Source organism: Entelurus aequoreus, linkage group LG07 (genome assembly GCF_033978785.1).
Source record: "Entelurus aequoreus isolate RoL-2023_Sb linkage group LG07, RoL_Eaeq_v1.1, whole genome shotgun sequence".
NCBI classification, from domain to species: Eukaryota; Metazoa; Chordata; class Actinopteri; order Syngnathiformes; family Syngnathidae; genus Entelurus; species Entelurus aequoreus.
Window position 1 is genome coordinate 74,713,774 of NC_084737.1, and position 14,106 is coordinate 74,727,879.

Genomic DNA, 14,106 nt, shown 5'->3' on the forward strand with positions numbered 1-14,106 from the left:
AAAGTCCAGTTTAGAAAACTGTTTTATTTTAGATATGTAATCCTCCATGGTAAAAGTGCAAGCAAACAATGGCTGCTCACTCTTGCTGCATGTTGTCTTCTTCTGCAGCACCGGTCTTCTGCAGTATAGCAGTCGCAAGAAGGATCACTAGCGCCCTCTACCACCAGGAGGCGGAAGTCATTTAATGACTCATATTTGACCCGGCGGAAGTGCCAAGCATGCGCTAATTATTTTGCGAAACGAGTTTGACCCGGCTGTAATTCTAGGCAGGCGAATACTATATTCCATGCGGCAATTCAAGGAAATACGGTACGCCTATTTTGCAGCCTTGTTTCACAGTGGGTTTTAAAGGACATGTATGTATAATCAACGTTGTATCAATGTCTTCCGCCTGCTGGAATAGCACCTATTGTTGCCATGGTGACCCCACAGCGCCTGCTTAAGCGGTCCTTAATGATTGGTGGACCAGCCAGGACACCTTTCATGTTGTGAGCGCTTTAACCTGCCAGCTTTTGTTACTGTTCAGAGTCATGTGATCCATGTGTATCAATGTTAAACATTTACATTTGTCTTGACTAACACTTACTGTTTCTTTAAATTGTTAACGAAACCAAGTTTGTTCCCGACAAAGAAACAGAGGAAGCCACGATGACTCGCAAACAGGAAATAGCAGGCCTTTATTTTCATTCTCGGCCACGGCTGCTAACTTCCAGGTACGATCACATAAACTAGACAACATGAACGAGTCCTCATTGTCTCTTCTATTGTACTTCCTGTCTTCTGACGTGCGCACGCGGCGGGAAACAAGCTCACGGGGACGTTCAGTCCACGTTTTGTCCGACGTGAGCAGAAGACAGATATATCCCACAACACACACAACTTGTTTCCCAGAATGCAGTTAGTGAATGTAACCGAAATAGCTCTTCGGTGAAATTACAAGTCCAACATCCAGTTGGACCAGCCGACACTGACCATGCATAAAAACATGATTGTTCCAAGCTGCTGTTTCCATCAGCTCACCTTTCACATGTTTTATTTCTGCTCTGTTCTCTTCTTTAGTAACAACTTGTACTTTTCAAAAATTAAATCTGCTCCACTCCTTTCCCCCGCCACCTTTGATGTACACCTAGAGTATATATATATACAGTATATATATATATATATACAGTATATATATATATATATATACAGTATATATATATATATATATATATATATATATATATATATATATATATATATACAGTATATATATATATATATATACAGTATATATATATATATATATACAGTATATATATATATATATATATATATATATATATATATATATATATATATATATATATATATATATATATATATATATATATATATATACAGTATATATATATATATATATATATATATATATATATATATATATATATATATATATATATATATATATATATATATATATATATATATATATATATATATATATATATATATATATATATGTGTATATGTATACACAGTATATGTGTATATATATGTGTGTGTATATATATATATATATATATATATATTGTTCCAGCCGAGTCCAGGGGTGCCCAACATGTCCAAAACGCACCCAGCAAAGTCACATCGGAAGTGGGGTAGAACATTTCCCTTCAGGGGACCTTTATTTTGGTCCCCAGAACGGCAAAGGTCCCCTAAAGTGACTTTGTAAACAGAGCGACGTCCCCAATAAGTATGCATTGCCAAAACACACACACACACACACACACACACACACACACACACACACACACACACACACACACACACACACACACACACACACACACACACACACACACACACACACACACACACACACACACACACACACACACACACACACACACACACACACACACATATATAACTATAGCCTGCGGCTCTTACACAACCGGCGTGTTCTCAGGAACCACACACACACACACACACGTACACTGGCAGGCGAGCAGGACAAATGTCCCTAACGCGGCCCACATGTTCAAAAATGACCCCCAGGTTCGAGTCCCACAAGTCCGGCAGCTGGCCACCCGAGTCATGGGATGCCCAACATGCCCCCCCCCCCCAAAAAAAAGGAAAGTGGGGGAGAAAAGTTGGAAAAGTAGGCAAAAGTCCCACAAGTCCGGCCTTGTTCCAGCCAAGTCCAGGGGTGCCCAACATGTCCAAAACGCACCCAGCAAAGTCACATCGGAAGTGGGGTCGAAAATTTCCCTTCAGGGGACCTTTATTTTGGTCCCCAGAACGGCAAAGGTCCCCTAAAGTGACTTTGTAAACAGCGCGACGTCCCCAATAAGTATGCAATATAATTATGCAGTATTTATTTGTTATTTTAAAAAATTTAAAAAATGTTTAATCTCAATTAGTTATCAGGAATAACCACACAAAAATGACTGAGTCCATTGTCCATGAATATTCATTTTTAAGTTAACAATGCCACAGTTCGTGTACATGTAGCACTACAATAATGTCACACCCGCTGGGACACAACTTGGGACAGTTCCTTTTGTTTAGTGTTTTTTTTTTTTACCTGTTGTCCCTAATATTGTACCCTTATGTTTTCTGTAGTATCAAATTAATATATATGCATATAACTTACATAAGCACCCAAGGCAGAAGCGTATTAGAAAGTAATAATAATAATGTCACACCCGCTGGGACACAACTTGGGACAGTTCCTTTTGTTTAGTGTTTTTTTTTTACCTGTTGTCCCTAATATTGTACCTTTATGTTTTCTGTAGTATCAAATTAATATATATGCATATTACTTACATAAGCACCCGAGGCAGAAGCGTATTAGAAAGTAATAATAATAATGTCACACCCGCTGGGACATAGGTTGGGACAGTTCCTTTTGTTTAGTGTTTTTTTGGGACAGTTCCTTTTGTTTAGTGTTTTTTTTTTACCTGTTGTCCCTAATATTGTACCTTTATGTTTTCTGTAGTATCAAATTAATATATATGCATATTACTTACATAAGTACCCAAGGCAGAAGCGTATTAGAAAGTATCCAGTAACAAACGTGTCCGCATCATTGCAATTACTGCTTTATATAAGGCAACAAGAGACGTATCCCACACTTCTCTTTTGTAAGGTAAATCTGTACAGATATGGGCGTCTGCATCAACAACCTGCTCAGTGGCCCAGTGGTTGGAGCGTCCGCCCTGAGATCGGTAGGTTCTGAGTTCAAACCCCGGCCGAGTCATACCAAGGACTATAAAAATGGGACTCATTACCTCCCTGCTTGGCACTTAGCATCAAGGGTTGGAATTGGGGGTTAAATCACCAAATGATTCCCTGGCTGCTCACTGCTCCCCTCACATCCCAGGGGGTGATCAAGGGTGATGGGTCGAATGCAGAGGACAAATTTCACCTTGCGTGCGTGTGACATTGGGACTTTAACTTAAAATATGAGTTGCCTGAGTAGCTGGACAGGACAAAATAAAACAAAACTACTGCTTTATGATCTTAGCCTAATAATTGTGTCCACTAGGTGTCGCCAAAAACAAGCACCACTCCACTTCAGCTTAAAGACAGCGTAAGTCCATTCGAGCTCTATTTTCGAGACGGTTCATAATGAACGGGTTAGTGTTTAACATACCTACCACTGTGCTCTGTTTGACTAATTTCACTTGATTAATCCTTTTTGAACACACACACACACACACACACACACACACACACACACACACACACACACACACACACACACACACACACACACACACACACACACACACACACACACACACACACACACACACGCACGCACGCACACACACTTCTTATATAACAGCATGTGCTCAATGCGTTTGTTAAAGCCGCTTTATTAGTGTTGAAGCAGGTGAGTTACAAAACCCCTCTGCAGGGGGTGGTCGTCCTCGTGAAGACAAAACACGGCAAGTTGAGAAACAACGCGAGTGACGGACGACAAAAAACAACAACAAAAAAAACAACAAAAAAACGTAGATGAGTGTGATGGAGAGATAAGAGAGCGGGGGAAGAGGGCGAGCTAGAGCTGTTAGTAGGCCAGTATGTCAGTGCTGCTGGAGGGGAGGATGATTATGCACACACACACACACACACACACACACACACACACACACACACACACACACACACACACACACACACACACACACACACACACACACACACACACACACACACACACACACACACTACACAGTCAAAGACTAAAGTATAACAAGCTAGCGGTGTGACGATTTATTTCAATGTTTATATATACAGTATTCTCCTCATTCAATGCATTTTCTTTATTTTCATGACTATTTACATTGTAGATTGTCACTGAAGGCATCAAAACTATAAATGAACACATGTGGAGTTATGTAGTTAACAAAAAAAAAACTGAAAACATGTTTTATATTCTAGTTTCATCAAAATAGCCACCCTTTGCTCTGATTACTGCTTTGCACACTCTTGGCATTCTCTCGATGAGCTTCAAGAGGTAGTCACCTGAAATGATTTTCACTTCACAGGTGTCATAGTTTTGATGCCTTCAGTGACAATCTACAATGTAAATAGTCATGAAAATAAAGAAAACGCATTGAAATGAGAAGGTGTGTCTAAACTTTTGCCCTGTAGTGTGTATATTATATATATGTGTATATATATGTGTATATATACATGTATGTATATATATATATATATACACACACATATATATATATATATATATATATATGAATATATACATATATATATATATATATATATATATATATATATATACATACACATATTCATATATATATATATATACATACATACATACATATACATATATATATATATATATATATATATATATATACATATATATATATATATATATATATATATATATATATATATATATATATATATATATATATATATATATATATATATATATATATATATATAATTATAACAACAACAAAAGCTCAATTTAATTTAAATCTATTACCGTATTTTTCGGACTATAAGTCACAGTTTTTTTCATAGTTTGGCCGGGGGTGCGACTTATACTCAGGAGCGACTTATGTGTGAAATTATTAACACATTAGCGTAAAATATCAAATATTATTATATAGCTCATTCACGTAAGAGACTAGACGTATAAGATTTCATGGGATTTAGCGATTAGGAGTGACAGATTGTTTGGTAAACGTATAGCATGTTCTATATGTTATAGTTATTTGAATGACTCTTACCATAATATGTTAGGTTAACATACCAGGCACGTTCTCAGTTGGTTATTTATGCCTCATATAACGTACACTTATTCAGCCTGTTGTTCACTATTCTTTATTTATTTTAAATTGACTTTCAAATGTCTATTCTTGGTGTTGGCTTTTATCAAATAAATTTCCCCCAAAAATGCGACCTTCTTTATTATGCATTTTCGGCAGGTGCGACTTATACTCCAGTGCGACTTATAGTCCGAAAAATACGGTAAATACAATTCTAAAAATTATTATAAAGAATACAATAAAATGTGATAATGTCAAAAATATTTATTCTCAAAGGTATCTTACATACAAATAATAATAACATTACAAAATAAATAAACCAAACTGAAGAAAACACTTAAAAGTTAATGAAAATGCAATACGTGGAATTGAAATATCCACCTTGTAATCAAATACCTTCAAATCAATAATGGGGGGGAAAATGCAGACCCTAAAAAAAAAAAAAAAAGTCAAATGAATCGCAATTCTCATTTGTAATGATTCCTAATCGTTGAATGAAAATCAAAACTTTTTTTTTTTTTTAATCTGTCCTGTCTAGCCACTCAGACAAATCATATTTTTGAATTGGATGCCGTTATCTGGTATAGAGATTTATTTGACAAAAGAGAATTGTGGAATACTTCTCTCGTGGCCTTGTTTGTGTTTGAATAAAAATACTAAATATGCTAAAAACTTGTATCATGTGTATAAATTAAACCCCCTGATGTATTGCTGTTGTAGCTGGTAAAAAAAATAAAAATAAATCGTCCAATACCGACACCAATATACGTCAAAATGACAAACATCGGGGCAGATAATTGGCCCGGCCGATCCCTAGTCCAGTGTTTCCCATAAACTGCCAAGAAACCTGTGGCGGTGGGGGCGTGGCTATGGGTGTGGCTATGGGCGTGGTCACCATGACATCATCGAGTAATTTGCATAATTTACTACAATGATTTGATTTTCTCTAAAAAGGCTCAAAAAATGTATACTTACTAATTAATAATAACAGTTTTGTTTTAAACGTCCATCCATCCATCCATTTTACAATATAATTACAACACTTTATGTACATATTTATATACAGATTTGAACAATAAGTTATTCACTGAAATATATTTATTAATTGTGGTTCTTACAAAAAATATATCTTATAAAATATAAAAGCTAAAATGTCTCAAAGCTCTGCCCCTTTAATTAGTGCATACTAAATAATTTAACTTTAGCCTACTACTACAACCATATTATTTACCAGCAACATAAAGTGAAACAGAGGCAGAGGTGTCCTGCCACAGTCAGTAACAAATAAACAGAAAACAGTAGTGGTGGTAGATAGACACAGAGCTTCATCAAACATCTGATCCACTGAACAAAGAGCTCCAAAAAATCTTGAACTTTAGACTGCCATCAGTTTTACTCCCTACACTTAACCATGTGTTTCCTACTGCCTGCAGACTTTGCACCCTTTGTTATATACACATGTTGTGTTTCTAATATAAATACATTTAATAAAGTCAAATACAAATAAGGCAACAAGAGAAGCATCCTACACTTCTCTTTTGTAAAGTAAATCTGAACAGTCGATATGGGCATCTACATCAACTATATGATTTGCCTGAGAAGCTGGAGAGGACAAAAAAATAAAATAAAAAAAATAAAAATAAAAAATAATAAATAAATTAATTTTTAATTAAAAAAAAAAATTTTTTTAAATTTGTGCCGGGCCGCCACAAATAAATGAATATGTGGGAAACCCTGTAGTTATAATACTTTGGCCGTGAAGGGCAAGAAGACGGCAACAACAAGCACCACCTAATCAGGCGATCGCACAAGAACTTGAATTATTTAGCATTTGCACTAGAGAGTCTCTGGTGATGTTTCATGAGGAAACAGCAACAATGATGCCTGCCGTACTGTGCAGACCGTAAAGATGCATTTTAAGGGACACTAAACGACAAGGCTGGCAAAAAAGGGGGGGGGGAGAAAAGCATCTTTTAAGAAGGGTTTGGAGACACATTTGTGTGAATGACGTGCACAAGGAGGCAGGACGAGAAAGACAGCAGCCCAAAAGCCTCTGCGGTGAGGTCTTACGAAAGCACACTTCACGTGCTGCCTGTGTTCAGCCCAGACATTCGCACTATTCCAAATAGGACAGGTTGTTCCTTGCCGGCACGTTGTAGCCAATTACAGCAAGGTGGCCAATGCAGCACTCCCTGTTTGAGGGAGCGGACAAAAAGTCTCACTCCTGCTTTACTGTAGTGCTCTTAAAAGCTCCCTTTATCATGAGTAGTATAACCGGTGTTATTCCTCTCCTCATTAATGGCCACATTGTGCCCACACATGTAAACACACACACACTTTATCCACAAAGGACGTGGGGAGAACAGTGTGTTCCTTCATCCACTAGTGGACACGGAGTTTTAGCAGCAATGACAAGGCATGTACTGTCTTTTCACCGCCAGGATGCGTGTCAGCATGTGGAGTTATTGCCGCACAATCAACGCCGGGTTGTGTTCATGACGACAAAACAACCTTTTCTCACCGAAACAATGCCTTTTGCCGCAAATGTGAAAAGTTGCCAACCTAATTTGTTGGGCATGGTCACCGTGTACTTGCATGTGGCACAAACCTGCTCATGAACACATTATAATGCGCCTAGTCTTAGTCTGCCAGAGCATAAGAAAACTATATATATATATATATATATATATATATATATATATATATATATATATATATATATATATATATATATATATATATATATATACTACCGTTCAAAAGTTTGGGGTCACCCAAACAATTTTGTGGAATAGCCTTCATTTCTAAGAACAAGAATAGACTGTCGAGTTTCAGATGAAAGTTCTCTTTTTCTGGCCAATTTGAGCGTTTAATTGACCCCACAAATGTGATGCTCCAGAAACTCAATCTGCTCAAAGGAAGGTCCGTTTTGTAGCTTCTGTAACGAGCTAAACTGTTTTCAGATGTGTGAACATGATTGCACGAGGGTTTTCTAATCATCAATTAGCCTTCTGAGCCAATGAGCAAACACATTGTACCATTAGAACACTGGAGTGATAGTTGCTGGAAATGGGCCTCTATACACCTATGTAGATATTGCACCAAAAACCAGACATTCGCAGCTAGAATAGTCATTTACCACATTAGCAATGTATAGAGTGTATTTCTTTAAAGTTAAGACTAGTTTAAAGTTATCTTCATTGAAAAGTACAGTGCTTTTCCTTCAAAAATAAGGACATTTCAATGTGACCCCAAACTTTTGAACGGTAGTGTATATATATATATATATATATATATATATATATATATATATATATATATATATATATATATATATATATATATATTTGCTACTATATTTAGCGCACAATCAGAGCCGTCTTGGCACTGTTTTTTATTCAAAAAGAAATTAAGGAGCGACAGAAGAAAGTTCATTTTGGCGTCTATATATAAAAAAAACAAACAGTTTACTATCTTCTAAATATATTTATTAACATGATGAGAGCCTTCTAGACATGAAATAACACCCTTAAGTCAACTTTACACTCTTTTAATCTAATATAGTAAGTTGAGCCAATCAGTGGCCATGATACTGAACAGTATGGTGGCCAATACTATTGTAGTATTGGTCAAGTACCTCGGAGTCTTGTTCACGAGTGAGGGAAGAGTGGATCGTGAGGTCGACAAGCGGATTGATGCGGCCTCTTTAGTAATGCGGACGCTGTATCGATCCGTTGTGGTGAAGAAGGAACTGAGCCGGAAGGCAAAGCTCTCAATTTACCGCTCGATCTACGTTCCCATCCTCACCTATGGTCATGAGCTTTGGGTTATGACCGAAAGGACAAGATCACGGGTACAAGCGGCCGAAACGAGTTTCCTCCGCCGGGTGGCGGGTCTCTCCCTTAGAGATAGGGTGAGAAGCTCTGTCATCCGGGGGGAGCTCAAAGTAAAGCCGCTGCTCCTCCACATGGAGAGGAGCCAGATGAGGTGGTCCGGGCATCTGGTCAGGATGCCACCCGAACGCCTCCCTAGGGAGGTGTTTCAGGCACGTCCGACCGGTAGGAGGCCACAGGGGAAGACCCAGGACACGTTGGGAAGACTATCTCTCCCGGCTGGCCTGGGAACGCCTCGGGATCCCCCGGGAGGAGCTGGACCAAGTGGCTGGGGAGAGGGAAGTCTGGGCTTCCCTGCTTAGGCTGCTGCCCCCGCGACCAGACCTCGGATAAGCGAAAGATGGATGGATGGTATCTTTAGTACATGTACCTGTTTTTATGCATGAAAATGCTTAATTTAGGACCAAAAAAAAAAACAGTTTTTCTCCCATAGAGTTGTAATGTACTCCTCAGGAAAACACTAGTTTAAAGGCCTACTGAAAGCCACTACTACCGACCACGCAGTCTGATAGTTTATATATCAATGATGAAATCTTAACATTGCAACACATGCCAATACGGCCGGGTTAACTTATAAAGTGACATTTAAAACTTCCCAGGAAATATCCGGCTGAAACATCGCGGTATGATGACGTATGCGCGTGACGAAGTCCGAGTAACGGAAGTTATGGTACCCCGTAGAATCCTATACAAAAAGCTCTGTTTTCATTTCATAATTCCACAGTATTCTGGACATCTTTTGCAATTTTTTTTAATGAACAATGAAGGCTGCAAAGAAGACAGTTGTAGGTGGGATCAGTGTATTAGCAGCGGACTACAGCAACACAACCAGAAGGACTTTGTTGGAGCGCTAGCCGCGCTAGCCGCCGACCTCACCTTGAGTTCCTACGTCTCCGGGCCGCCAAACGCATCGGGTGAAGTCCTTCGTCCTTCTGCCGATCGCTGGAACGCAGGTGAGCACGGGTGTTGATGAGCAAATGAGGGCTGGCTGGCGTAGGTGGAGAGCTAATGTTTTTAGCATAGCTCTGTGCAGTCCGGTTGCTAAGTTAGCTTCAATGGCGTCGTTAGCACAGCATTGTTAACCTTCGCCAGCCTGGAAAGCATTAACCGTGTATTTACATGTCCACGGTTTAATAGTATTGTTGATTTTCTATCTATCCTTCCAGTCAGGGGTTTATTTCTTTTGTTTCTATATGCAGTTAAAGCAAGATGCTATCACGTTAGCTCGTAGCTAAAGCATTTCGCCGATGTATTGTCGTGGAGATAAAAGGCACTGAATGTCCATTTCGCGTTCTCAACTCTCATTTTCAAGAGGATATAGTATCCGAGGTGGTTTAAAATACAAATCTGTGATCTACAATAGAAAAAGGAGAGTGTGGAATCCAATGAGCCAGCTTGTACCTAAGTTACGGTCAGAGCGAAAAAAGATACGTCCATCGCTGCCTCTCAAGTCATTCACTGTAACGTTCCTCATCTACGAATCTTTCATCCTCGCTCAAATTAATGGGGTAATCATCACTTTCTCGGTCCGAATCTCTCTCGCTCCATTGTAAACAACGGGGAATTGTGAGCAATCCTAGCTCCTGTGACGTCACGCTACTTCCGGTACAGGCAAGGCTTTTTTTAAATCAGCGAGCAAAAGTTGCGAATTTTATCGTCGATTTTCTCTACTAAATCCTTTCAGCAAAAATATGATTTTTTTTAATTTAAACGAGAATAGCAGATCCATTCTATGTGTCATACTTGATCATTTCGCGATATTGCCATATTTTTGCTGAAAGGATTTAGTACAGAAAATCGACGATAAAGTTTGCAACTTTTGCTCGCTGATAAAAAAAAGCCTTGCCTGTACCGGAAGTAGCGTGACGTCACAGGAGCTAGGATTCCTCACAACTCCCCGTTGTTTACAATGGAGCGAGAGAGATTCGGACCAAGAAAGTGACGATTACCCCATTAATTTGAGCCAGGATGAAAGATTCGTAGATGAGGAACGTTACAGTGAAGGACTTGAGAGGCAGCGATGGACGTATCTTTTTTCGCTCTGACCGTAACTTAGGTACAAGCTTGCTCATTGGATTCCACACTCTCTCCTTTTTCTATTGTGGATCACGGATTTGTATTTTAAACCACCTCGGATACTATATCCTCTTGAAAATGAGAGTCGAGAACGCGAAATGGACATTCAAAGTGACTTTTATCTCCACGACAATACATTGGCGAAGCTCTTTAGCTACTGAGCTAACGTGATAGCGTCTGGCTCAAATGCAGATAGAAACAAAATAAATAAATCCCTGACTGGAAGGATAGACAGAAGATCAACAATACTATTAAACCAGGGACATGTAACTACACGGTTAATGCTTTCCAGCCTGGCGAAGCTTAACAATGCTCTTACAACAACGCCATTGAAGCTAACTTAGCAACCGGACCTCACAGAGGTATCCACCTACGCCAGCCAGCCCTCATCTGCTCATCAACACCCGTGCTCACCTGCGTTCCAGCGATCGACGGTGCGACGAAGGACTTCACCCGATCACATATACGGTCGGCGAGACGGTGGAAGTTAAGGGGAGTTTGGCGGCTAGCGCGTCTGCTATCCATCTCTGTCCTCCTGGCTGTGTTGCTGTAGTCCGCCGCTAATACACCGATCCCACCTACAACTTTCTTCTTTGCAGTCTCCATTGTTCATTAAACAAATTGCAAAAGATTCACCAACACAGATGTCCAGAATTCCGTGGAATTTTGAGATGAAAACAGAGTTTTTTGTATAGGATTCAATGTGTCCGCATACTTCCCGTTTCAACCATTGACATCACGCGCATACGTCATCATACATAGACATTTTCAACCGGAAGTTTAGCGGGAAATTTAAAATTGCACTTTATAAGTTAACCCGGCCGTATTGGCATGTGTTGCAATGTTAAGATTTCATCATTGATATATAAACTAACAGACTGCGTGGTCGCTAGTAGTGGCTTTCAGTAGGCCTTTAAATGTTTTATATGCGCATATAAAACAACATGCAGACTACTGCGCCGCTTTGTTCCCCGCGCGTTTACCCCGCTAACCCACTGGTCTGAAGAACCACGTCTCGCCTGCCTCCTCCGCACGCACACACTTCCAGCATGGCCGGAGCGTCAGCCAATGGCGCGAGTGCGTTGCTTTAAGTAACCGTAGAAACAGCCAATGGGAGCGCCGCTGCAGACTACAATGCAGGACAGGCGGCCGGTCACACGTGGAACCAGCGCTGGCATGGACTGGGTAAAAATTGCCCCCAAAAAGGGGGAGAGGGGGGGGGGGGGTTCAAACAACAGAGGTGAGGTTTCGGGAGCGTGGCGAGAAGGGAGAGCTGGAAGAAAAGCGAGGGAAGGAAGAGGGCAGGGAGGATCCAGCGTTACACAACAGCATTAAGTAACACTTCTGTGTCGTTTACACAATATTCCAATGTGACTTGCTCGAAAAAAAACGTGTCACCAATGTGATCACCCACCAATCAATCCTCTGTGAAAATATGGGATAGTTCATGGGGGAAATATCCCATATTTTCACATGCAAAACTGTCCCCTTTGCTATTACAAACATAAAAAACAAAACAATTTTACTTTTGAGTTCCCACAAACTTTCAGAAAATCATCTTTTCCGCCCGAATGCAGCTGAGATAGGCTCCAGCACCCCCCGCAACCCCAAAAGGGACAAGCGGTAGAAGATGGATGGGATGGATCTTTAATTTGAAAAAATAAAAATAAAATTAAAAATAGAATAAGCTTACCTGTGAAAGACTCCGATTCATCCAGAAGTAGCATGGCTATGGAGTGAAGACGTTCCCTTCTAGAACACCTGTTTTAATTGTGTAAACCTCCTGCTCTGTGCTCTCATCCACAAGCGCGATCTGGGTCCGTCTGCCCGGTTCTCGGCACTACTGCCTCACTGACTACCGGCCGGTGTGTGTGTGTGTGTGTGTGTGTGTGTGTGTGTGTGTGTGCACTTCTCAGTAACAATGTCAACATGAGGCAGAGGCAGGAAGGAGGGCTGGCAGCTCAACAACTTACATAACCCTTCACGCTGGAGGCGGGGCCCAGCTGAGGGGGGACACGTACGGATGGCGGCGCCTCACTCGGACCCGCCTCAGCGCTAATCCCACGCCCACACGATCGTGTTTTCAAACAAGTCCACCTTTGAAGAGTATTTAGTATGATTTTTTTTCCTCCAAACTACATACAGTCGCGATCAAAAGTGTACATACACTTGTAAAGAACATAATGTCATGGCTGTCTTGAGTTTACAATCATTTCTACAACTCTTATATTTTTGTGATAGAGTGATTGGAGCACATACTTGTTGGTCACAAAAAACATTCTTGAAGTTTGGTTCTTTTTTTTAAATTTATTATGGGTCTACTAAAAATGTGACCAAATCTGCTGGATCAAAAGTATACATACAGCAATGTTAATATTTGCTTACATGCAGGGCGGGGCCGTGGCATAGGCCGTATAGGCAAATGCTAAGGGCGCCGTCCATCAGGGGGCGCCACGCCAGTGCCACAAATGTTGTAAAAAAAAAAAAAAAAAAAAAAAAAAAAGTTGGTACTATTATTTCTAAATACAAAAAAATAATCCCACGTTAATTAAAATGCAAAGTAAAGCCTATTTAATATAAATATTATTTGTTACAACATTACACCCCCCCTCCCCCCGCACGGTGCGCCCCCTCCCTTCCCGTATCATGACTCTTTTTAGACGTCACCACCAAAAAATCAACACAAAATGTCAAAACGGCCAAAACTGTCAGGTGCCCAGGGAAGAAAAAAGAGAAAAGAAGAGAAGAAACGAGAAAAAGACAGAGGTGGCAGGTAGGTAACGTTAGCCTACATGAAATTATTTGTCTGTTACAGAATGTGATAGTAACCTGGCTTTTTA

The 14,106-nt window shown here is 39.9% G+C and overlaps 2 protein-coding genes across 7 annotated transcripts in view; both read right to left on the reverse strand.

Moving 5' to 3' along the window:
- Window positions 1-10,219, reverse strand: part of tmem115 (transmembrane protein 115) — a 115,521-nt gene extending 105,302 nt beyond the window's left edge. The window contains exon 1 of the mRNA XM_062054497.1: window positions 10,067-10,219. The gene's annotated coding sequence lies outside the window, so the exon portion shown is untranslated. The remainder of the gene's footprint in view (window positions 1-10,066) is intronic.
- Window positions 1-14,106, reverse strand: part of LOC133654259 (helicase ARIP4-like) — a 244,424-nt gene that overhangs the window by 83,771 nt on the left and 146,547 nt on the right. Inside the window, exon 1 of one of the 6 annotated variants that reach the window (XM_062054489.1) lies at window positions 12,960-13,154. The exons of the other annotated variants lie outside the window; for them this stretch is intronic. Coding sequence (XP_061910473.1) covers window positions 12,960-12,993 — 34 coding nt within the window. The 5' untranslated portion in view covers window positions 12,994-13,154. Of the gene's footprint in view, window positions 1-12,959; window positions 13,155-14,106 lie in introns of those variants that run through there. 6 annotated transcript variants of the gene reach the window in all.